At 50.0% G+C, this 24,755-nt stretch overlaps 2 protein-coding genes and 1 long non-coding RNA gene across 3 annotated transcripts; 2 read left to right on the forward strand and 1 right to left on the reverse strand.

The window, feature by feature from the left end:
- The first annotated feature begins 122 nt into the window (after positions 1 to 122).
- On the forward strand, positions 123 to 4,442 carry rars1 (arginyl-tRNA synthetase 1). Its single transcript, XM_037269450.1, is given in 21 exon segments — positions 123 to 280; positions 350 to 484; positions 987 to 1,175; positions 1,270 to 1,378; positions 1,501 to 1,601; positions 1,672 to 1,793; positions 1,877 to 1,997; positions 2,072 to 2,201; positions 2,271 to 2,375; positions 2,598 to 2,776; positions 2,851 to 2,960; positions 3,097 to 3,202; positions 3,349 to 3,450; positions 3,452 to 3,485; positions 3,488 to 3,509; positions 3,569 to 3,609; positions 3,612 to 3,656; positions 3,659 to 3,741; positions 3,743 to 3,799; positions 3,801 to 3,828; positions 4,222 to 4,442. Coding segments are annotated over 21 exon segments (1,977 nt in total). The 5' UTR covers positions 123 to 232; the 3' UTR covers positions 4,332 to 4,442.
- Positions 4,443 to 5,555: 1,113 nt separating this feature from the next.
- si:dkeyp-23e4.3 (rho GTPase-activating protein 7) lies at positions 5,556 to 24,755 on the reverse strand. Its single transcript, XM_037270074.1, has 18 exons — positions 24,492 to 24,755; positions 12,550 to 12,621; positions 12,334 to 12,415; positions 11,775 to 11,838; positions 11,662 to 11,709; positions 11,208 to 11,590; positions 10,912 to 11,087; positions 10,446 to 10,783; positions 9,817 to 10,106; positions 9,584 to 9,751; positions 8,388 to 8,544; positions 8,114 to 8,312; positions 7,385 to 7,598; positions 7,188 to 7,302; positions 6,932 to 7,120; positions 6,602 to 6,825; positions 5,845 to 6,018; positions 5,556 to 5,752 (listed from the first exon to the last, which is right to left on the reverse strand). The coding sequence occupies exons 1-18, from the start codon at positions 24,610 to 24,612 to the stop codon at positions 5,644 to 5,646; spliced, it is 3,123 nt and encodes a 1,040-aa protein (XP_037125969.1). The 5' UTR covers positions 24,613 to 24,755; the 3' UTR covers positions 5,556 to 5,643.
- On the forward strand, positions 21,015 to 22,314 carry LOC119133516. The gene is made up of 2 exons (XR_005100147.1): positions 21,015 to 21,788; positions 21,869 to 22,314. It is a non-coding gene; the product is annotated as an uncharacterized LOC119133516 (long non-coding RNA).

Raw genomic sequence — 24,755 nt, forward strand, 5'->3', positions numbered from 1 at the left:
TTGTCAACTACGGAGTGAACTTCTATATTTGAATCCAGAACGGTGCAGTTCTAAGCCTTTGCAGCAGGTGGCGACAAACTACTTGAATTGGCTTTCCGATGCACGAACAAGAATATTCTCCTCCCCTTCCCGTAAGTGAAACGGAAAAAGTTGTCGACTGCTTCCTTCTCGCAGTCTTGACAGCTCGTTTCATCAGCCACGCGACTGTCTTCCTTTACCCCGGTGCTTGGGAATGGACGGAGACTGTGTGAACGAATATACGAGGCGGCTGCAGAAGCAGGTAAGCCCCGCTGGGACGGCGATAGCCAACCCAAGGAAAACCAGCAACACTTGCAATGTTTTGTTCCAGGAATGCGAGATCCAAAGTCTCTCCGCTGAGCTGGAGAGCCTGAAGAACCCGCAGAGCTCAAGTCCGTCTTGTAGTCTGGAGGAGCTGCGAGAGGAGAACAGCAGGCTGCAATATCGCCTCAACATCCTCAAAAGGGTGAAGGAGGGAGAGAGGGAGGGAGGGAGGGAGCTCCGTGGGGTCCTTTTGCTTCATAGATTCAATTGTAGTGTTAATCAAGAATATCGATTTATGAATTGTCATTTGTAGATATACTAAGTAGAAATGATGTGAAATAAATGTTCTAACTGGTACGTATTCAAGTATGATTTGTTTAAAATTGCACATAGCATAGTTTTATATATGAAAAACGTTCCCTGTTTAATGTACACTGTGTGTGTGTGTGTGTGTATGTATATATATATATATATATATATATATATATATATGTATTGTATTGAATGATGTGCCTTTCCACAAACAGATTTGTGATTGTCCAAAAATGCCACAAGATGGCGGCAAAGTGCCACCTGATGCGCCTCATTTCATTTGGCAGAAAAATGCCACATTCAGTATAAGACTACATCCAATTTAAAAACGAATCTTTTGAATTTGTGTTCAATAAGTAGCATTCATCCTTTCAAACGGTACCTGTCCTCAGAGTCTGCAGGAGGAGACCCCCTGCTGCGGGACCGCCATGATGAACATCAACCAGCGGCTGCAGGAGGTTTTTGGCCAGGCCATCCGGACCTCCTGCCCCGAGCTGGACAGGCCGCCGCTCTCCGTCACGCCCAACCAGCAGGCCAAGTTTGGAGACTACCAGTGCAACAGCGCCATGGCCATAGCACAGGTATGTGGAAATAAGAGGTCTACTCACATTCATTCTTTCACATAATGACCAAAGGCTAGATTTAAATTTGCCCCCGCCCCCCCTTCGTCGGCAGCTGTTGAAAGCAAAAGGCCTCAAAGTCAACCCGAAGGAAATTGCAGAGAAAATCATTCAGAACATTCCGCAAAACGAGCTTATCCAGAAGACAGAAATCGCAGGACCAGGTATGAAAATGGCGTCAAGCATTTGGACTTTCCGCATTTGCAACTCGGTCGTAGCTTCAGTGTAAAATGAAACGGTCATTGCAATGAAAGCATCTCCAATGAGCTCCGCCTCGCTCGTCCAGGCTTCATCAACGTCCACCTGAAGCGCTCGTTTGTGTCCGGGCTGTTGAGCGACCTGCTGCTCAACGGCGTGCAGCCGCCTCGGCTCGCCTCCAGGAAGCGGGTGAGGCGCTCAAACGATCGCGTCGCGCCGTCGACGTGCTCGATCGATTGCCCCTGCGCATGTTGTTCAGGTGGTGGTGGACTTCTCGTCGCCCAACATCGCCAAGGAGATGCACGTGGGCCACCTGCGCTCCACCATCATCGGTGACAGCATGTGTCGACTCTTTGAGTTCCTGGGCTACGACGTGCTCAGGTGGCTGCCGCATTCCCTTCTCGAACGGCGGAAGCAATCTTTTCACTTGACTGTAGCAATTCACTGCTGACGTTTGTGCTCAGGTTGAACCACGTGGGGGACTGGGGCACGCAGTTCGGCATGCTCATCGCCCACCTGCAGGATCGGTTCCCAAACTACCTGGCGGTGTCGCCCCCCATCGGGGACCTGCAGGCCTTCTACAAAGTGGGCGGCAACTTCCTGAACCACCACGCAAACGATCTCGGCCGCTAATTGCTAACAGACGTCTGTTCCTCCAGGAGTCCAAGAAGCGTTTTGATGAGGAGGAGGATTTCAAGAAGCGGGCGTACCAGTGCGTGGTCCGCCTGCAGAGTAAAGAAGCCGACTTCATCAAAGGCTGGAATCTCATCTGCGACGTCTCCAGGAGAGGTGACGACGACGCTGCTTTGGTTCTTCGCTGTGGCTGGACAATCCCTTCACTGCTTATTTGCGTCTCAGAGTTCCAGAAGGTTTACGACTGCCTGGACGTGGACCTCGTCGAGCGGGGCGAGTCCTTCTATCAGGACTTGATGACGAAGGTGGTGAAGGAGTTTGACGAGAAAGGTGAGAAGCCCACCTTGGTTTGGGTGAAATTCCCAGCTTGGAATTTGTCCAGAATGGGAAAGCCTAAAAAGTTTGAGACGAGAAATGTCCACCACATTTGGTAGCGGATGGTAATTTCCAATGTTGGCCACTAGGGAGCAATGTTGCCACAGTTTGTCTCTCGCTCTCGCCGTCATCCTCGACACATCCCTTGGTTTTGTCTCTCCCTCCGGATTGCGCCAGGTCTGACGGAGATGGACGAGGGTCGCAAGATCGTGTTCGCCCCCGGTCAGTCCATCCCGCTCACCGTCGTCAAGTCGGACGGCGGTTACACGTACGACACGTCGGACCTGGCCGCCTTGCGCCAGCGCATTTTCCACGAGAAAGCCGACATCATCATTTACGTGACGGACAGCGGGCAGGTGGGGTCGCCCCGAAATGATTGGCCGAGTGGGAACGGAGGGGAAAAAGACCAATCCGTTTTTGGGGGTTTCAGGCCCCACACTTCCAGTTGGTGTTTGCCGCCGCCAAGATGATCGGATGGTATGACCCCCAGGTGACCAGGGTGGAGCACGCCGGATTTGGAGTGGTGCTAGGCGAGGACAAGTAAGACTTTGTTAGTAGAATTTGCTAAAATGCAACCTCAATGGAGTGAAAATGCAGCCTTTTGGCTCCAGGAGACTTGTGCTTCGGTTAAGTGCGTGCGTGCGTGCGTGCGGCCGTTTCTTTTGGTCCCCGACAGGAAGAAGTTTAAAACTCGCTCAGGAGACACGGTGAGGCTGATGGACCTGCTGGAAGAAGGACTGAAGAGGTCCATGGACAAACTCAAGGAGAAAGAGCGAGACAAGGTGAGGAAGGCTCATGACGTGTTCAAACAAACAAACAAACAAACAAACAAACCTTTTCGTTCTGGGAAGATGGACTCACTAGGGAAAAATCACCAAATCAGCCAAATGCAATTTCCTGTTTATCTTCCACCCGTCCGTCCTTCCAGGTCCTGACGCCGGAGGAGCTGCGGAAGGCCCAGCGCTCGTGGCGTTCGGTTTGCATCAAGTACGCCGACTGTCGCACAACCGCATCAACGGACTACGTCTTCCTCCTTCGACAAGATGCTGGACGACCGCGGCAACACGGCGCGTATCTCCTCTACGCCTTCCGCGCATCCGGTAAGCAAGTCCGCCCCATTCCCAGCAGCACCCCCCCTAACCCTACCCCGCTCCGTTCAGGTCCATCGCCCGCCTGGCCAATCTAGACGAGGCGCCCTCAGGAAGGCTGCCGAGAGCACGGAGGTGCTCCTGGACCACAGAAGGAGTGGAAGTTGGGCAAGTGCATCCTGCGCTTCCCCGAGATCCTGCAGAAGATTCTGGACGACTTGCTGCTGCACACCGCTGTGCGATTACCTCTACGAGCTGGCACCACCTTCACCGAGTTCTAACGACAGCTGGCTACTGCGTGGAGAAGGACCGACAGACGGGTAAGAGCTAGCGTGGAGCGTTAGTCAACAGGTTTTCCTCTACTCGTGTCTTCTGAGGAAACTTGTCAGTTAAGGTTGGCTAGGCTTCGAGCTGTTTAATGATGCAAATTCCCTATTAGCACCATGGGGCTTGAAACCCCGGGATTGTTTTATTGAGTGAGCCTGGTGCAAAGGCCCTTTTGCTAACGCTCTTATTATTTATCTGACAAAAGTGGGTGGGGACTGGCAACTTTGTGTGTCTTGGGCACAAAGATTGAGAGCGGTTTTGGTTTGAAGCAGCAGCGGCGGGCGGGCCAATTGACAAATTCCAAGAGAAGTGGCCAAATTGAGCCCCACTCAGAAGCATGGTGTTAAATGAGAAGGCTTCCAAATCAAATCTATCTTTTTTTGCAGGTGAGGTGGTGAAGGTGAACATGTGGCGTATGCTGCTGTGCGAAGCCACAGCAGCTGTTATGGCCAAAGGCTTCCACATTCTGGGTATCAACCCAGTGCAGAGGATGTGACGGACGGACGCACGCACGCATTCTCCCGTTTCCTCCACTCAATCTGATCATGAACTCTCACTTCATCCTTTTGTCTGTATTTTTTCCAATTAAAAAGATGATGTGAAACTATCTACTTTCAGTTGATTTTTACAATTGAATTATTGAACATTTCAATGACTATACATGGTCACTTTTAGAGTTAGGGTTCGAGGGTCAGAGGTCATGGCTCAATTAAAAACATGACAATGAGTCTTTTTTTTATTTATTTTTTTACCCTGGTATTTTTTTCAAAAAAAAAGTTCCGCATTGCATTCTCTAGTTAAATAAGGGACTCTTATCTGGTCATGAGAACACAGCTGTTAGCGTAGCCGCAGATGCTAAGCGTGACATTTTGGTAATGATGCATTCAAAGTTGTTTGTGGCCAATTCCTGACCCAGAGGCCAAAAAGTACCAAATCTGCGTCAACTAGGTAGGTTCCTGCTGATGAATGAGTCAGGGCTCTCGTGAATTGGGGTTAGCGGGGGGGGGGGGTTTGGGTTTTTTTTGGATTCGCCCAAGCTGTGCTGTGAGAAATGAGTACATGGGAGAAAAAAAAAATTGAATGGTTACTTGTGGTGCGCATAGATTAGGTCCCTTCCTCAAAAACACGACCACGTTTCTCCTTTGCTATGACAAAGTCCTTTTATTTATCTACTGATTTATTTGCCAGTTGTGGCACGGGGAGATTAAAACGTCTCATCTGGGATGAAATCCTGATCTATGGAAAAGGGATGCAAATGAGGTGCGAGCCAGCGAGCGAGCGACTGACACCAGAGGTGACTTGTTTCGATGCGCCGCGGGGTGGGACTGAGACACCTTTATTCAACTTGTTTTCTTCTTCAAAACACTTGTTTGCTTTTCTGAATTGCCTCTTTTGAATGTTGCTTTTTGGATGTATTTACTGTACATGTGGACTCTAGCCCTGCCCTCAACCCGAACCCTCTCCTCCTTTATGCGTGTTAGCTTCAGGAAACTTGTGGACTATTTCTCCCCCTCTTTTTAAAACAATTGCTTGGCTTGAATTCTATTCTTTTGCCTTGTAAATAAGACAGCAAACAGTTTTCTCCGAGAAATAAAACCCTTTTAATCAGACGCTTAGCGCTGATCACTTGCACTTCCTCACTCCAAAGCTTATAAATATGTCTTACTAGTGTAGTACATTAAATAATGCGGAGCGTTCCATTCTTCATTTTTTTCAAAGGTTGCCGTTTGGCAGGGTGTGAGAAGTGTTACCTTTTTGAAGCATTCAAAAATCTAAATAAAATGAACAATCCTTCCCAGCGGGCGTCCTCAAACGGCGGTCTCGTTGTGCCTTCCTTCGATGGACGCTTTGATGGCCAGCAGAGAGGCGACCATGCGATGTCCGCTCACTTGGCGGTGCCACGCCGGAGAGCGCCCTCTAGAGCATGACACAGGAAACGTTTGAGGGAGGAGTTGCCTCGCAAACCGGCTACGCGGCGGTGCAGGAAAGTCAGTGCAGTTCCTGCGTACCTGGTATCGGTGCGGCACAGGTGCGTGAGGCGGCTCTTGCCGGCGGAGGCTTCCAGCAGGTAAAGGCAAGCGTGCGTGTGCACTCGGACGCCCTCCGGTGGCGGCACGTGCGGGTGCTGCGTGGACACGGACGACACGTAGAGCGGGTCGCGAGTCGCCTCCGGCTGCCACGTCCTACGACCGCAAGCATTGGTTTTCAAATTAGGATATGAAAAAATTCAGAAAATGATCAAGCAGTAGTTTTGACATTGGAAAGGATGATAAACAAAATGTTGAATCAAATGGTCCTCAGCAAGAGAAACGGACGCGATCAAAGCTTTTCCCCCTAGAAAAGAAACATAATTCTTCAATAGCCTTCCCTACAATCAAATTTCACATCACAGAGAATTGCGTCCTTGTTCTTGTAATTTGCAAGAAGCGAATCATCTCATCAATTAAAAGGCGTTGATGTTTCCAATGCGTCCGCCTAAACGATTGGCGCGTGATGCAGATGCGGTTGGATGTTTCCTTCCGTGTGATTCGAGCATAAATAAATAACTCAAGTGTCTGACTGACTCAGAGGTAACACAGAGTTCATTTATGCGCTGACAAAAAAACACGGGCGGATGACAAAAGCAAACACACACACGCTGTCAAATCTCATCTGACTGCAGGCTGGGATTAAATATTCATCAGCCTCGTTCACGCAAAAAAGAAAAGAAAAAAACTCACTCCCTCTCTCAGACTATTTTGGATTTGATTTTTTCTTTTTTTTTACCTGAGCAGCAGGTGCTCCCGCGGCAGGCAGGAGGCCAGGCCGGCGTCGGGGCCCCGCCGGAGGTATCGGTAGACGTGGGCGCGCTCGCCCAGCGCCTGGATGACGGAGCCCCGCCGCGCGTCGTCGTCCCACGGTCGCTCGAGGAGCCGGCGGAGCAAAACCTCCCGGCCGGCGTCTACCTCCACCGAGACGCGCCACGTCCACAGCGGGCAGCCCCACCACGTCTGCCAGCCGTCACAATTTGAGAAAAAAAACGGTGAAACGAAATCTCGGCAAAGTCGCTAGCTAGCTATCTGTCTGTCTGTCTGTCTGTCTGTCTGTCTAATTGACCTTCTTGACGGCCAGCTCCACGTTTTCGGGAGCGGGACAACTCTCCCAGCTTCGACCTTTGTCCCTGGCTTCCTTGATGAGGAACGGCGTATTCTGCTGGAGCTTCCTCAGGTTCTGCTCCAGCTCCTCCTCCCCAATCGGCTGGTCGGTCACGGCGGCGGCGGAGGAGCTCGGCCAAAACTCCGGAATCTACGAGAGATCAAAATAGAAATTCAGACGGAATCTTCCGACCCGAAGGTTGTCTGTCCGTGGCTACCTGGAAAAGTCTCTCCGCTTCGCCGATCATGTTGGCCAGGCCCTGCGTGGCGGCCAGGTTCTCGCTTAAGTCGCGTTGGTCCGGACGACCCAGACTGTACTTCCTGTGACTGGATCTGAAGAGGCAACGACACGGCAGAACAAAACCCAAATGAAATCAAACCCTCCAAAGTGTTTCTTTTGTGTCTCCAAGGGAACCTTTTGGCGCCGGCGTCCCTCTTGAGGGCGTTGAGGTGGAAAAGCGACGGCGCGAGGCAGACGGCCACATTGGTGGGCGTCATGTGGTTGTTGTCCACGCAGGCCACCACGTCGCGGAGGAAGAAGAGCAACGTCCGCAGCGCCTCGCGGTTCTCGTCCGGCAGCAGCAAGATGGCCGCCTGGGCCGCCGGCAGCTGTTGATCTTTGGGGAAATCTGCAGACAGCGGCGGGCGGACGGGCGCACGCCTCAGCTTTCTGCTCCATGCTTTTATGCCGCTCAATAAATCTTTTCGAGCTGCAAAGTGCAGTGCGCGTGCCACTTCTCCAAGGTGAGCTTTTTCCAATATCAATTTGTATTCTTCTTCCAGCACGAAAAAAAGCTTGCCAAAAAGTCACACTATGTACGTATGACATCCTTTACAGCAATTTAGGCCTGTTTTTGGGTGAAACGTTTGGGACGTGTGAATTTGAAAATGCTGAAATGTGCTGAATCGTTTCAATTCGGAACGTGAACCTTTTGATCAAATGGAATGGAAAACTCATAGCGTGGGTGACGTGAATTTTTGGAATATGCTCAAACTGGAATGATGGATGGAGACTGTTAAAAAGATAGAAAAAAACATTTTATTCTGTTCAAGCTGAAAAATCGGAATTCCCCTTGATTTTTTTCATTCTTTTCTTTTTTAAATTGACCTCATCTTGGTAAAAATGACACCGAGCGCTACTCACATTGGTAAATGTGCAGGAAGGACTCGCAGAGCTTGAAGGTGAAGACGGGCTCGGGCAGGTCCCGGAAGTACTGCTTGACCAGGTCGGCCACGTCGAACGCCGACTGGCCGTCGTAGGAGACGCCGTCGGGGTCCGACTCCAGCGTCTCGCGCAAGCGCTGGGTCCGAGACTTCGAGCCCGACTTCCGAAAAAGACCCACCTGAGGGCACGTGCGCGCAAAGTTTAAGCGCTCCATCTGGTCCCGCCGCTTCGGATTTTTTGACGGCGGGGTCACCTGGTCCAGACATTGCGTCCTGAGGTAAACAAGCGCCTTGAGGATGCCGGGAGGGAGGGGTGCTCCTGTTCGCTGCACGTTGACCAGCAGGGGGACACCGAAAACCGGCCTGGCCTTGGCGGGCGGCGCCTTCCTCACCGTCGCCTTGGGAACGCTCCTATGACCAAAAGACGTACGTCGTGATGGATGATGAGACACTCCCTTTATTCCAATCATCCTTTCAGCAGGTGGAATTTTATTTGCGCTTTGATTTTTGTTCTCGTAAGCCATGAGATCAAACTGCTTGGACGGTGGCACAGGAAACATGGCCCAATACGCTTCCTTTGAAGGAAGAGCCAAATGAACCGTGTGTGCGTGTCCCTGATGGTTGAATATGTGCATACTGGGAAGAAGGGGGAGAAAAAAAGAAAAAAAGAACATGCTCAGGAAATGATGGAAGCGGATCAAAGACTAGGACATTTCAGGCCATTTTGGGGGGGGGGGGGGGGGGGGGGGGGTCGCTCGTAATCGCTAATGAATCTCTCGCTGGGCTGGCTCATCATCCGGTTTCACGGCGTAGCCTTCCGAGCGGCTCCTTCCGAGCGGCTCCTTTGACACGCCGCCGCTGTCATTTCCTGCCCAGAATGAGCTGTCTTCCTGAAAAGATTCTTTTTTGCACTTTTGGCTTCAAGTTGTGCGCGAGTCACGTCGGTCGGCTCTTTGTGAAATCCTGCCACAAACCTTCTCAAAAAATGCCCTCCTCACACATTTGAAACATCAGCATGCGCGCCAGCACCAGGCTCGAATAAAAACTGGATTAAAAATGAGAGCGCATCCAAAAGAGAATCTGCTGCCGGGACAACTCCAATTGTCTGGCACTTTCAACTCAAATATGTTGATGTTTCATTAGGACGTACTTGGCAATTATTTATTTGCTCCTGAGGAAATAATCCTCAGGATTGGTTGGTGGTAAACAAAAAAAACAAGCAGCCACAGGTTATTATTCATCCTTGTTACGGAATATCTCCAGCGTGTGATTTTTCAAAAGTTTCTTCCTTGGAAAAAATATCTGTTAGTGTAATTGTCCAGCCAGGGAGCCCGTCTGCACCTGAGCCCTGAATAATAGATGCCTTTTCCAATCAGGCTGCTGCCTGAAATATTTAGCCGTCCGTTTAGCCCACGCGGCGACACAATTCTCTTTTTGTTTACGATCTTACCAGCTCCAACCTTGCTTGCTGGACGGCGAGTGCTTGTCCATCAGGGCGGTGAGTTTGAGCAGGGCCAGCTTCTGAAGGAGGGCCAACTGGGAGACGGACTGCTTTTCCACGCCCGGACCGGCTGGCAAAGAGGGAAGGCTCTGCTCACTGGACCGGCGCAGCTGCCGACTAGAAACGCACCAAAATGACACTTAATGTGAAAATAAATGTCGACGTCTTTTGCCGTTCCTCACCCGCTCTTGACTCGAGGCGATCTAGTCTCGGAATCGTCTTCGCAGCTCTCCCCCTCGTCGTCCTCCGATCGCTGGACCTCCGGGGTCGGGGACGAAGAAGGGCAGGAGGAGCCGTCGGCGGGCGAGTCGTCGCAGCAGGAGGAAGTCGAAGAAGAGGCGGAATGTCGCCGACGGTCGTCTTCGGACAGACTCTCGGTCCAGGTGGAGACCAGTTGCTGCAGGTCGTTGATCCTTTCCAAAACCGTGTCCAGGGCCGAGAAAACGTCCTCGCCTCCCAACAGTGGAGATACCTGACGGCCAAAAGGGCAACGCGCATGAGGAGCATGGAGAAGCCCAAAAAGAGCCATCAAGTGGGTTTGATTTCAAAGAATCCAATTCAAGTCTCAACACACAGGACCCACCTCGTCTCCCAAAAAGAGCCATCAAGTGGGTTTGATTTCAAAGAATCCAATTCAAGTCTCAACACACAGGACCCACCTCGTCTCCCAAAAAGAGCCATCAAGTGGGTTTGATTTCAAAGAATCCAATTCAAGTCTCAACACACAGGACCCACCTCGTCTCCCAAAAAGAGCCATCAAGTGGGTTTGATTTCAAAGAATCCAATTCAAGTCTCAACACACAGGACCCACCTCGTCTCCCATCATCCTCTCCACGTCGCTAACGTTGTTCCCCCCACTTTGGCTTTCAGACAGCCGCCGCTCGTCCGGCACGTTGTCGTAGATGCTCAGCCTGTGGTCGGGCGAGGCGTCGAGCCACGCGGCGCCCCGGCGGCAACCGCGTCGTTGCCGGTAACCGCGAAAGCTGCCCGTCCTCCAGTTGACAGAGGATTGATCCAGGAGGGCGTGCTTGTGGGCGAGGGAGGTTGGAAAAGGTGCCCGGTTTTTGTGCCGTGGGGGATGGTGGAAGAGCAGGCTGTTGTGGCTGCTGCTGATGTTGTTGTTGTTGATCTGGCCCTTGTAGTCCTGAGAGGATCAAAGAAAGTCCAACTTATGCACATGATATGGAACATTACTTGATCCCAAAAAAAAAACAAGCCAGCCAGCCGCCAGCCAGCCAGCCAGCCAGCCAGCGTATGTCTCAACTGACCGGGGTACTTGTATGGTTGTTGTCGTGGGCGGTCAACGCCCTCGCCCATTTCGCCGCGTTTGCAGTTACTGCGGACACGCGTGACAGGGCTGGGCGTGCTAACGGCGCTGCTGCTCTCAGAGTGGCTGTTGCTGCTGCCGCCGCTGCTTGTGGCGTGCGGCGACGAGAGCAAAGATGACGCACGGCTAGGAAGAAACAAAAAAGAAAGGGCAGCTTGGTATTCGAACTGCAGGCGTTTCATGATGGCGTGGTCCTGCAAAGAAAAATCAATCAGATAAATAGGAGCCCTGTGGAAGAATCCTCACCTTCCTCCCACAGACCCTGGGACCATCCCGGTCAGATGGTTCCTCGGTGGAGAGAGGAGGCCGGTTGTTCCTCTCAACCTCAGTTTGTCCATCTTCCTCAGAAGGCTGGTCCCCTTTTTGCGGGGCGGTTTATCCATCACGCATGCTTCCAGACTGACGGTGGACGATCCTCCGCCGCTTCCAGGTGACGGGGGTCCGCTGATGGAGGACGGAGTCTTGTTTGAGGAGGAGCAGCGCGAGGAGCTCCGGCTGGCGGCTGGGGTCCTCGGCGGCGCTTCTGTCGGCGGCGCCTTCTCTCGGACTCGTCCCGTTTCGCCCTTCGCTCTCGGTGCTGCCGGAACTGTGAATGGAGCTGACGTCGTCCTGAGGGGAACTGGAGGTGTCAGTCAAGCGGAGCGGTTCTGTAGAGGAGTCCAGGCGGGCGCCATTGTCGCCTCCGCTGTCGTGGGTCCACATGGGGCTGATGGCGCAAAGATGGTCCTCGATAAGAGTCTTCGTCGCTCTGAAGAGGACCACGATGGTCACGTAACGAAGCCGTCCGTTTTCTTTTCCTTCTCAACAACTCACTTGATATTTGTCCTTTGGCAGGTCCAGCCTCATCTCGGCACATTTGTTCAACGTGAACAGACGCCTGCAAAGAGGAAGAGCAGTCAGAGAGTGATGCAACACATTGGAGATTCAGGTCACCTGGGAAATGACTCAAGCGGTCGAAATGGCTGGCAAAATAACAAATGATGCTTTGGATTCCAATGTGCCGGTTTAGGACTACGGAGATTGTGACTTTGCTCACTATCATCAACTTTGACTCGAATGAGCTTCTGTCGTTAGCCGCTTGTTGATTTCACTGCAGGCAGTGAGTGTCTGGTGACGCTTCTGCGACATGGCGCCAAAACACAACTTTGCAGTCGGGAGAGAGCTCAAACGTGAGCCGCCGTATCAAATGTCATTAAAGCCGAGCAGGGAAAGCAAGCCAGGGTGAATTCAAGGTTCAAGGGCTCCCAAAGTGGCATTCAACGCCTTCTCCTTCCTTGGTGCTCGGTTATATATTAGATTATAAAGCGCTGGCCGTCAGGTTCCCTCGGACGAGATTTGCCACCCAAAAATTCCTCAATGTCGAGAACGCTACCTGCAGAGGGAATCCAGAGCGTCTTTATCCAGGAAGCGGTGATCCCTCTTGGCGAGCTCCACGTCGATGGGAAACCTGCAGTCTGATATCAAGCTTACTTTGGGACTCCAATTGCACTTTTTCAACTCAACACAATTGTTAGCATTTCCGGGTCTAATTTGCTTTGAGCCATCATTGGAAGTAGCCTCCAGATCAAAATCAAGGCAGGTTCTTTACCTTTGAACAATTGCACGTATTGAGGGAAGCCGGCCGCTCGCAGCCAATCGCAGGCCTCCTTGGCTTCGATCTCTGCAAAGAAAAAAACAACAACAACTGGAGTTTCAACGCTTTCAGAGAACAAATAATCGGTGGGCCGTCTCTTTATGAGCTTTGATTCAATTGGCGTTGGAAACGACCTGGGGGCGCATGCGGGCTATTCATTATCTGTGACAATTTGAATTACCGCTGACTGGCGGATAGCGAACTCGGTCCGAAGGTAAGGGTTGAAAATACGTCCGAAAATATTGACCGGGTGCTAGACGTTTGATTTTTTGGACGGTGTGAACTCAAGCCTATCGCAACTTTTCTCTTTAGCAACGATTGCGGGTTTTTTTTCCCTCGACTAGCTGCCCTGTGTTTATGCTAAAGTCAATCTGTGACTATTCTGCTGAATAAATGTTTGCTCCAATGTTACGCCAATTTACACCACGACTAAGACTGACCAAAAACATAAGGGCATGTGCTAGAAGAAATAGAGGGCTGGATATTGCGCTCCATCGCACATCCGAATCTCTTTATCGGAACGCAAAGGGGCCAACCGCCACGCCGCGCCGCGCCGCGCCACGCCACGCCACGCCACGCCGCAACTTCCTTGGACACCACGGTCATTTGGAAAAGGAAGAGGCCTTTAGCGACTGTGCGCTAATAGCCAAATGGGAGGCGGGCAGATAGCATCGCTTACGTAAACAGGGAACACCGAGGTGGGGCGTGACGCGTCATTGTTGTTTCTGACAGCTTTGAAGTGTTTTCTTCCTTCAAATGTCCACAAGCGAGCGTGAATGGTGTCATTTTCAAGCTTACTCGCCTCCCGCTAGCCGATTTGTGCCCATTTCCATTTTCCCCTCTCTTACGTAACGCGCTGTCGGTTGAGATTCGGGAGCGACGGTATGGTACCTCCAAGCGGCGGTTTGGAGTCCTCTACTCGGGAAAACTCCCCAAAGGTCAAGAGGTTTGAAACTTGGACTGTTTGCTTTGTATTGGAGGCCAAATTGGAAATGTGTCAAAAAAGCAATTGAAGTGCTGTTATGCGGCCATTTTGGGTTTTTAAACGGGACAAAGTCAAACACACCAAATTGTGTTGAACTCGGGTGCATATTTTTCTCAGACTTTTTCCAACATCCTGTACAAAACAGCAGAGCAGAAGCAGGAGCAAGGGCTGTTATAAAAACAAAAACCTTTTCCAAGGGCATCTTGCTGATGAAATTCAAAACACGATGAAATCAGCCTTTCACAGGCGATTCTTTTTTTTTTCTGCATCTTTTTCATTTTTGCTGGCGATTACTTTGAAAACCCTGAATGTTAATTGGAAATGAAACTTTTCCATAATCCATAAGGGCCTCAGAGTCGGTCGGGCAAGGTTATGAAAGGCATCGTGTCCACATGGGGAAATGATTTCATGGTTTTTAGTATAGGTGAAACGGACCACATCACTCAAGATAAATCAAATCATTGCACTGGAAGTGGGGCGAATGCCGAAAGTCGGCGTGATTAACACACGCGCACGCTGGCAGGTGCCGCTGCATTCTGAGTCAATGCTGGCCAACACGGGTACAAAGTACGCTCCGGCGGAAAGACAGCTCCACTGAATCCACCAACCCCCCTCCCCCCCCCCCCAAAAGAGTTAGTCGTTCCGCGCCAAGCTTTAATGAGTTAGGCTAAACCCTCCCGAGGTCGGGGGAAGCAAACGGGAGAGACGGCCGGCCAACCCGGGGGAATTCTTTCTTTCTTTCTCCAAACAAAACAGATCACGATGCGGCGCGTCGTTGATTCCCTTCTGCGTTTGCAGCTGCTCGGCTCTACTGATCAAGACCGCTCCCGACTCAAAGTGACAGGAAGAGTCCAAATGTCGACACGGATGAACCGCTGACGGAAAAAGGAACAAAAGAACCGAGTCGGTGGGTGATGTGTCGGTAGTTGGCTCCAGAAGTGGCGCTCCCTTGAAAACTTTGGAATGTCAAAATCAAGACAATGTAGAGAGCCATTTTCTATGGATGAAGGAGCGAGGCAGAGAAGGTCCCCAACTGAGCTACACTAATAGCGGAGAGAATGAATACATCATAATCTAGAGTTAGGTTTACAATTAGCGACGATGCTAATCTCCATTAGCATGTCGTCTATCACATTATACGTTAGCGTTAAGATGGTTGGACGGAATCATCCGGTTTGCTTGAACATCTTGGTGTTTAAATATAGAGGTATAAAACAATCAATAAATAGACATAAAGTCTGGTTTTTTTGGGTCAGTTATGATCAAGTAGCGCTAGTTGTTAGCTAAGTCACTGATGCGGATTTTATTTTACAGCCATAATCAACACTTTTTAACATCAGGTATCGCAAACGGAAGGGAAAAGTTTCCTATATGCGCAAACAGACGTTTGAGGAAACATTCACAGTAGCAAAGGCGTCATGGGCTTCTAATTAATTACTGCTCACGATGCTAATTAAACATGCTTATCTCGCTGAGGCCTATTAAATAGCAGCTGTCTGTCATCGTGCACAGACATTGGATTACGAGTCAACACATACTCACTTGGGATTAACATGCTTCAAGCTTGTTAGCAAACTTCCATTTGGATGCCACAAAAATACTCACAGCAATTTCAACCCAAACAAAAGAGGACTGTCAAAAGTATGAAATCCAAAGTGGGCAAAGTTTCAAATCCCGAGTTGGAGCGAGGAAGAGCGGTGCTGATGTGTCGTTCGTGTCACGCTTCATGTTAAGAAAGTCATTGTTGGACATTTCCCCTCCCTGCCACTCCTCTTCCTCTGGTCAGGAGCAGACCATCTAAACACCGGGGGGGGGGGGGGGGGGGGGGGGGAGTGCCCTAAAATAACCCTTTGCTCCCGACATGTGAACATCAGCGGGGAATTTAGCCATTCATATTTCTGGCATTCTTTTTTCGGAAAGTTGAATCACTGCGGTCAGAGTGAGGTCAAAATCATTAGCCGGCGCGTATTTCTCCAACGTCATCCCGAGACGTTTTGCCTTTCTCGCAATGGGGTGGCAAGGAAAAGGGCCGATAGAGATCAAAACATTGCGCGGTCGGTCGGTCGGTCGCATCCACTCGCACATTGAGCTGACGATTTCATTGCCTCGGATTGTACAACGAACAACAAACAGAGAGAAGGTCGTTAAGAAGATTAGCGTTGAAAAAAACGACACTCAGCCAAAATGAGAAGGTCTCCAAATGGGCCGCCAAGTCCTCGGCACGACGTGTACGTCTTTGAGGTTTCGTCAGGTACGCCATTAGTGCTAATGGCCTTCCATTTTGCGCGGAGGTGTTTGCATTGCAGCTTTCAAATGTGAATAAACTCTTAAAGGCTCTCGCTACATTAATTTCCGAGCGGAGGGAGAAGAGTATCTCATCAACTTCTTCGGAGACTCACTTGTACGAGAAGGCTGTTTCAAAAGTTTCCGTTGACTTCCTACGCTACTTGCAGCTTCAACTCCTTCATTTGTCCAAACTGGATTGTCACTTTTTTTTTCCAAATCTCATTGGGTGACGGAAATAAAAAAGGACAAATGGAGGTCAGAAGTCCGAGACAAGCTCCGGTTTTCTGAGAAAGCGACCACTTCCGATTCAATCCTCAACTTTGGCCTCCACGGTAAAACATGTCGAGACCGGGATTGATCGCAATTTGTCACAAAAAAACAACAACAAAAAACTCTCTCTTTTAGTATCTCTGTGTAGAAAGGTTACACAAGAGTGCATTTCCTTTTCCTGAGCCTGCTGGGCGTCAGAAGAGGAAGAATTCAACAATACTCCCAACGGATGGGAGTTCCAAATGTGTGTGTGTGTGTGTGTGTGTGTTGCAGCCAGGCGGCCGTACGCTTACAAGGGGACGTGCATGATGTGTTTACCCCCGCAAACTTGGCATGGCTGCTTGCTTACTTACTTACTTGTGTGCTCTGGGGTGTGTCCCAGTTTACTGTTGTGTAAACCTGTGTGTGTGTGTAGTCTAATCTGAAGGAAGCCTCAGAGGCTTTGGGGTTCGGTATTTCCGAGTGGCTCGGACAGGAAGCGTCTTGAAATTTGGCCTCACCCTGTGTTACAGACGCTCCACGGACACGTCGCGCGACGTTAGCGTAGCGACAAAAGTGGTCCGTTCTGGCCGCTCGCCAGAATACGACCAAAGTGAAAATGAAAAAACTTCTTCCTGTTGACATTTTTCCAATTGTACGTTTAAGCTCCAATAAAGAGAAGTGGAGAAAAGCATTTATTAAAGATCACCACATCACGGAAGCAAACCAACTCACCAGCGGAAGCACAAAACAAAGTGTCCTTGTTGACGACACTATAAATAAAGTGTTTTGTTCGGGAGCTTGATGGAAAGGCGGCGGCGCTCTGCGGGCTTGCCAGCAGCCCCGCCTTGCCAGGAATCTATTACCGGACTTTGGGCCCGATTAGTGTTTGGAAATTCCTCCCCATCCCAGTGAGTCAGGTCAGGTCAGATCCCACCTGAAGCCAATTGAGGCTTGCTTGGATGGGTCTGCAGTGGCAACACAGTAAAATTGATGGTTGCTTGTCACGGACACATACACCCACCACGGGCCTGACAAAAGAAAAAATCCATTTGGACGCCAATTATTTGCCGTCAAATGGTCCTCTGGGAGTCGCAATAATTGAGTGAGAAAATGCCAGTCTTTAAAAACCAACGGCGGTTCGGACGTCTTCTGAGGCGCTCTGGTCTCGGCAGCTTCTCGTCGTCGTCGTCAATCGTTTGTACAAAGTTACAAATATGAGGAACACCGTGCCTCGTTGTCAAACCTTTGGCCGGCATTCTTTGGGCTGGCTCCAGGTGAAGCGAGCGCAACAAGAGGAAGTCTCTGCCCGTAAGAGCGCCGACCGACGCATACTGAAGAATCGTCCCGCCGGCCCGGCCCGGCCCGCTCAGGAAATGCCTCTGTGATTCATCGCCGCCTTCCTGAGAAGGCCGCCTGGGATTGTTCTGCCCGTCATTTCTGCTCATCTGTCAGAGCGCAGAACTCATAGAAAATGCGTCCGATTTATCGGCAATCCCCCTCCCGCCGCCCGAATCTTCGTCGCTCATTAACGGTCGATGTCAGATGATCATCATTTTCAACATCCGACCACATCCACAATAACGCAAAAATGTTCTAGTCAACAAATGAAACAATGGTCGCATACCTAAGACTGGCCATCTGGCAAACAGGGGAAATGCCCGGCGGGCCCATTAGTATTTCCCTCCATGAATGCATTTTCAATCTAGCAAACGTAACCGATCAACATGAGTGAGAAAGCCACGTGGCAGCCAAGCATCATCAGGCCGCCGCCTGCCAAAAGTCGTCTGAGATAAGCACAGAAAGCCGAGACCCTGATGAGGAGAACTTCCGCTCAGTTCAAGATTTTCTTTTTTGAAAACTGGACAACATTTGACTACTGTGGCGCTTTCCTCTCCCTGTAAAATCTCAATGTCAAATGTCCAGGGGACAAGAGAAAAGAAAATGGGGGGGGGGGGGGGGGAGCTGGCTGGCTGGCTGGCTGGCTCATTATCGACCATTCCTAATCCACTTGTGTGTCGAGGGGAGCCGCATTTAATCTCCAAATGTTTAATTGACTCTTTTTGCGAATCCCCAGCAGTGTTCTTTTGGCAGCTTGAGGGACTTAACGGGAGCCGGGGTGATGATGGCGGACGGAGTTGGCCGTCTGCCCAGGACTTCACCTTTTGGGGATTCGGAGCACAAACTTGGACGTGCATCCTATTAGCATCCTGTTAGCGGCCGTGTTTACGTCACTCCGTCACTCTTCCGGGCTCCAAATTGCCATTTTTGGATCGATTCGACTCCAGCGCAGAACTGACTCACTGAGCACTGCAAAATGCCTTTGAATGCATCCGGAGACTTCTTTGAACGACCGCAACGCCACGAGGCCGACCAGAAGACGGATTGCTCTAGAAAGTACGAGAGAGTTGTTGAATCTGTCTGACGTTGGCATAGGAGCCAGATTCCCTAACGACTCCTGCGCACGGATCAATGCACTCTGCACACATTAGAGGTAAAAAACAACAACACAAGTTGTATATTTAATCAAAGTTTTTTTTTCCTTCCAAGCTCAACTCAGCCATTATAAAAGGTGACGTCTGTTTGCACGCATCTCGCTCAAGAGGTCTTTCTGCCCCCGCTGAAAAGGTTAGGCCATCTTTCCCTATCGAGAATCATTCATCTGAAAAGATCACCACATTAAAGGTACCATCTTTGGGGGAGCGAAGCCCGTGGGTGGCAAAGGTGGACGACGGCTAAAGGCACCATTACGCGCATGGCACAGGAGGAGGGGAGGAAAGAAGCCCTTTACGCCGCGTCCATTCACTTGGATGGAGAATCTTGACTCGAGATGAGTCGAGTGAACGGTTAAGCCTCGTAAGTCAAAGTAGCCGTGTATTCCAAAAGGGCCTACAAATAAAAGCCGAGCCCCTCCGCATTTACGCTTGACAGGCAATAAACACTTCCAGACACGATTTGTGCAAATACGATAAGCGTTATTGGCGGCGACGGCGGCTGCTGTCAAATAGCATCTATCTTTTGCTTACAGACAAACGAGGCCAACCTGCTGCAGGCTTAATTAGACATACTGTATGTATTTAGGCTAATGCTACGCTAGCAGACACTGTGTGGAACCAAATGATTAGAGCAGCCAGCACAATACGTGCGTGCGTATGCGTGTGTGTTTGCGCGCATGGTCTTGTGGGTTCAAATAATAAAAACATCCGCCAACACAAAGGCTGGAAGTGGGTCACTGACAGTAATTCTGTTGCTGCAGCTCTTACTATTTTTGTTACGCTGCAGAAACAAAGATGATATTCCGCCATCGGTCAAGAAAATTTGCCAATTGATGACATTCTAGAAATCTAACGAGGGTTCAGATTTGTTTCAAAATTCCGCTGATCGTTTCTGCGCTGCCGTGATGAAGTTCAGTACACCAGAAATGTCCTTCAGTTCTCTCACGACTGACGTCTTTCTGGGGGTTTGACGCAGATGCGCCACCTGGCGGCAGGATAGCACCGCTACAGTGCGACACCAGCCACCGGGGCCGTGCTATTTATTTATTTGTCATTGGGAGAAAGGTCGGCCCGGTTGGATGAAGATACAAAAGGTGGATATGCTCGTAGAAGCCGAGAGGACACACGACAACTCGAGGGAGGGACACTTAAATTAGTTTCCAGAGAGAAGAATAATATATATATAAAAAAAAAAGCCTGATCGTTCAATGGAACTCTGGCTTTCATCCATCCCGCTGTTGTTTTGTCTCCCGACACCTGCAATTTGGTCCCGCCCTCCTCCCTCGTCTGACTGAAACTAGTGGAGAAGCGGCGGCCAAGGAAAGCAACCATTGTTGAACCGTTGTTCAGAGGCCGACTCACCGGCTTGCCGTTTTCCCTTAAAGCCGGAGACAATCGGGCGATGGTTAAACGGGCCCCCGCCGCGTCTCTCCGGGGGAGCTTTTGAGAGGCGGCTAATGGACGGAGGACAGAAAATCGAAAGCATCTCGCCAGAGGAGTATGATGAGTCAGTTCAGAGAGCGATTAGCATCGGGTGTCATTGCCAAGGTTTTTAAGCCACTGAGGCTCCGTTTGTTTTTTTACACACTCGACCACAGTTGGGAGCTCCATTCACGAAAACAAACGAAGGAAAATCGGATTGTGTTTTGACACGGAGGAAGAAAAAAAAAAAAAAAAAAAAAAAAGTCACACGACTCCGTTATTAACGCAACCTGGCCGCTGACCTGGCCGCTGACCTGCTGCTGTTTCGGATCTTATCTGCACCGGCCGCCCTTATCTCGCCCGACACCACTCCTAAGCTGCTTCTGCGACTTTGCCTCCTCTCCTGCACTTTCCGCTGCCTCTTCTATGGTCCCAGCCTTTTACACCTTCCGATCCAACTCCCCGGGCGGCACAAAGGATTCCGGCAAACGGTTCCGGAGCAAGGATGGGCCGGTCAGAGCAGACGTGAGGCGAGGGTGGCCAAAATCTCAGCCGGAGGAGACGGAGAAGTCACTTGAGTTGACAAGTATGATGAATGTGGAGAAAGATTAGCGGGAGCTAGCCGTGCGTCGCACCAGATCATCAAGACCAAGGGAAAAAAAAAAAAAAAAATGGATGGTTGATGAAATCAAAATAGACAAATGAGAAGAGAGGGACCGTTTGTTAAAGTAAAAAAAAAAAGTTTATGTGCGAGACAGGTGCAAAGTCAATTGAGGTTCCTAATCGAGTTTTCTGCCCAAATGGGCTGTTGATGAAATCTAAATCGGAAATGAGAGCTAAGTGCAGAATTGGAAGCGTTTTGGAAATAATGTTTACACAAAATATGTTACAGATTCAAGTTAGCCACGGCTTAATGGGCCGCTGATCAAGTCAAAGCAAAATGTAAACGAGAAAAGAAACGAGACCATTTTTTGAAAATAGACACGTGGATAGTCAATTCATTGAGTGACGTGGCATCAAACAAGTTGACGCAAAGATGCATGCAAATGGCAAGAATTCAGGCTCGACTAGTTTGTGGTTACCACGGAAATCAAAATATAAACAAACCACTTCAGTGCTTACTTTATATGCGGTCAAATTTGCCCCCCGTCAATGTGTAAACAAAGCAAAGGGTGAACTACGAACCGTAACGGATTCCAACCCCCCCGTCCAAATTAGGCAGCAAAAATGCAAATGATTCTCGCCTCCTGCCTTAGCGTGCTCTCAGAGAGCCATTTTGGTACAAACGCTGCTGCGTTTCCATTAGGGGAAGAAAAAAAGGGATTGATTGGTGAGTGCCAGCGAGGGAGGCAGGCGCTGTCAAAACAGCCGAGCTGGAATTTAGTCAGACGCGCGCGCACGACGACTCCTGCGGCATATTTTGACATGGGCAGATTCACACCAGTGTTTCGCTTTGGGAGGTCTGCAATCAAAGAAAACAATGACTGTAGGGGGGGGGGGGGGGAGGAGATGGCTGCATCACCTCAGGATGAAATGGAACGAAAGCCTCCGAGAAGGGGCTCAGGCGAGCGTCTCTGGCTCGTCTGCACAAATGACCTTTCTTTATACAAACAAGCTGCTAAGATCTCAAGCGACACCCGCGACAATAACAACAAACGCGAGTGCTTTCGCCCGAGCGTGTTTTCGCTGCTCCGAAAGGAAATTTCCAATGACGAAATTTTGCCTGGAATCTTGAGTTGAGTAATGAAAACGTTTGGGTGAGCTCCAACGTTTGCCATTGGGCCAACTAACTGCAAATGGAAAACGTGTTAACTGCAAATTGAATGTCGCCTAACAGGTGTCCGGTGTGAGGGAGGAGCACGTTGTCTTCCTCTTTTGTCCAAAATCTCAAATCCCTGCTGGGCACGGAAGAGAACAAGCCCATAAAACTACGTTGGATTATCAGCCAGCGCACGACGACAAACGCACGATCTGGTTAAGGCCGTCGCCGTCACGTGGGAGGTTGCAAAGACAAAAGAAAGACAGAATTACACAAAAAGGGGCCAACCTCCATCGCCACGGCAAACCTTCATCCATCCTACCCTGAGCTCAATGCTGAAAAACAAAAGGTAAGGAATGTTTGGGTAAATCACTCAAAGATGCCCTATCTTCATGCTGGCTTCCACCAACTCCAAACGTGAATCCTGTACATTTCTATTCCGTATGGATATTTTCCTATTTCACATCTGGAAATGGAGAGCGGAAGCTAAATCCCTCGAGTCTGAAAGAAGAGGCGCAATAGGGGAAAAATAAGAGAAACGGAAGATATGGAAAGAAAAGATCTGAGGTTGTCACGTGACGGACGTGCTTAAAACGCAATGCAGGCGGCCGTGACGACGGCTCCTGAGCGGATAGAAACCAAAACGGTTCCCCAAATGACTTTGTGACGTACCAGTGTGATAAATATTGCATCGGAACGCCAGCGATACTCTGGCGCCGCATTTTGGCGAGCGACCAAAAATCATTCCCTTCACGGATAATTCTAATATTCCTCATCACAAAGGTTTGCAGCTCGTATCGCCTTAAGCAGTACATGGCCAAACGTCAGCGGGAAATGTTTTGGGTCCCCGTAGAGGAGGAAGCGGAACAGCGAGACGTCCGCATTGGATGTTTGCCGCGGGTGAAGGTTAATTAGGGACATTCAAAGCAAAGGAAGCGCGCGCTTCAGAGGCGACGGCGCACGGCGGCCTTATAAAACTCTGATTGAATGCTGCCCGTCCGTCGTATTACCACAGAAGAGCGCTCACAAGTACAAAAAGAACAAATGCCCACTGTCGGCCATCTTTGCAATCATTCCAGGCTTCTGGAAAAGCGTCACAATGACGGCTGAGGGGAAAAGCTTACACAACTTTTGTTTAGAGCGCCGCTGCGGGTCAGAGACCTTATTTGGCCCGTGAGTTACGGAGGAGTAAATATTGAGACGGTGAGAGAGATGATGAAGAAGAGGCAACGGGACACGGCGGGCGCGCGAGCGCAGATGACCAATAAATCTGTTTTGCAAGCCGAGGACAATCATGAGGATTTTGTTAAATGTCCTCAAGCCGTCAACAAAAAGCGCACAAGGCTCACTCCAGAGCAACCCAGTTGCTAAAACAAAAGCCACTCCCATATTGAAATCAGGCCATTTGGTTAAGGCTGCGCAAACTATGCTAAGGACGATCTACGCTTTCAGCTCCGCTGCGCCCGCCCGCCCGCCATTTATGAAGAGAAACAAAACAGCTCCATCATCGCCTGCATTTCAATTTTCCTAGAGATTGCTAGAGGTGCGACGACGCTCGATGCGCTTGTGCATAATGAGGCCAGGCCACGGCCTTCGCGAGGATTCTTCCGATGACGTAACGGGCCGATGGGTCGGCGTCACCGCTCTGACGTCACCGGCTGGAGCCGGTGTCAATTTTCTCAGGCAGGCAGGCAGGCAGGCAGGCAGGCAGGCAGGCAGGCAGGCAGGCAGGCAGGCAACCAGAACTGTGAGCAGGGAAACCCCTCCAAACTGTCATGGCCAAAACGCATTCCAAAAAAACCCAAAGCTTCATTTTCATCACTCGCTATGTTGATTTCGGATTTTTTTGCAGGTTGCCACGCAAAACCTCCACCGGCCTCGGGATGCCACCCGCAGCGTCAAATCAGTCATGAAACGGCCAATCAATCTCGACGCTCTTGTGGATGTGCCGAGCCTCACGCTTTGATGCAATGACGTTTTTTTTGGTGGGCCACTTAAGTTGGCTGCATACTAGAAAACTACGGCTCTTTCTCTGACTTTTCAAATTCCTCCTCCAATGGCAATTTCACATATCATTACCGCTTCATTAAAAAACTTAACAGCCCAAATAAAACTTAAGGTGCCGAGCAGTTACAGCACAGTAGATCAACAGAATTGCTTTTTTTTTTTTTTTTCTTTCCCCCCCTTGTCCTGAACCCGAACGTTTTGGTTACTGGACTAAAAGTTGAAAACGACGCCAAAACAGGACGGTAACAATTATATAACGTGCGCAGTATTTCCAGAAGTTGAAAAACATACTTGACGTTGATATCGGTCAGTGGCAGTAAGCGGTTGCATTTCGGTCGACGAATATAAACGTCCACAGCGGCGCTCGTTTGATTCATCACCACCTGACGGACGGAGGGAGGGAGGGAGGGAGGCGCTGTTGTTCGACTCGACAAATGCTGTTCCACCAAAACTAGGGGGTTCAATGTAGCCTCCAAAAAAATAGTCACCAAATGTAAATTATTTCCATTAGGCAGCAATGATAAGGATGAATGTCTTTTATATTTATCATCTCCAGATATTAAGCACAATTGAAATAATTCAAAACATGATGATTTTGTCAAATGTTGCTATTTTTTTTTTCCATTTGTAACTCAACTATACACCATCCACATCTGCCAAACAGTGGACAGTAGCGGTTGCCATCGCGACTCACCCCACAGCCGCCTCTCCCTCACGTTCCTCCAGAAGACGTCCCAAGCCTTGTAGGTGGAAACTTGGACGTGCTCGCTCAAGGACCTCCGCAGCGGCGTTTTCAGCGCCATACCGCAAATCATGAATGGCGGAATAAGTGCACCGGTGAGCCTCGAAAGGCATGTGGGCAGCAGCGTTTGCTTCGTTACGACTCCTGCTGAGGGTGACTCGGACTGAGTTGGAGGAGGAGCGAGAGGGCCCTGACACTTGATGCAAAAAGTCTGTA

This window comes from Syngnathus acus, chromosome 14 (assembly GCF_901709675.1).
Source record: "Syngnathus acus chromosome 14, fSynAcu1.2, whole genome shotgun sequence".
NCBI lineage: Eukaryota > Metazoa > Chordata > Actinopteri > Syngnathiformes > Syngnathidae > Syngnathus > Syngnathus acus.

What these genes read in the sequence shown, in the direction of transcription:
- si:dkeyp-23e4.3 (XM_037270074.1), bottom strand. Translation starts at nt 24,612, where the DNA reads ATGATTTGCGGTATGGCGCTGAAAACGCCGCTGCGGAGGTCCTTGAGC. An exon ending in GCTCTGGATTCCCTCTGCAG is followed by an intron (nt 11,839 to 12,333) that starts GTAGCGTTCTCG and finishes TCCTCTTTGCAG; the next exon opens with GCGTCTGTTCACGTTGAACA. An exon ending in AGAGGATGATGGGAGACGAG is followed by an intron (nt 10,107 to 10,445) that starts GTGGGTCCTGTG and finishes TTTGGCCGTCAG; the next exon opens with GTATCTCCACTGTTGGGAGG.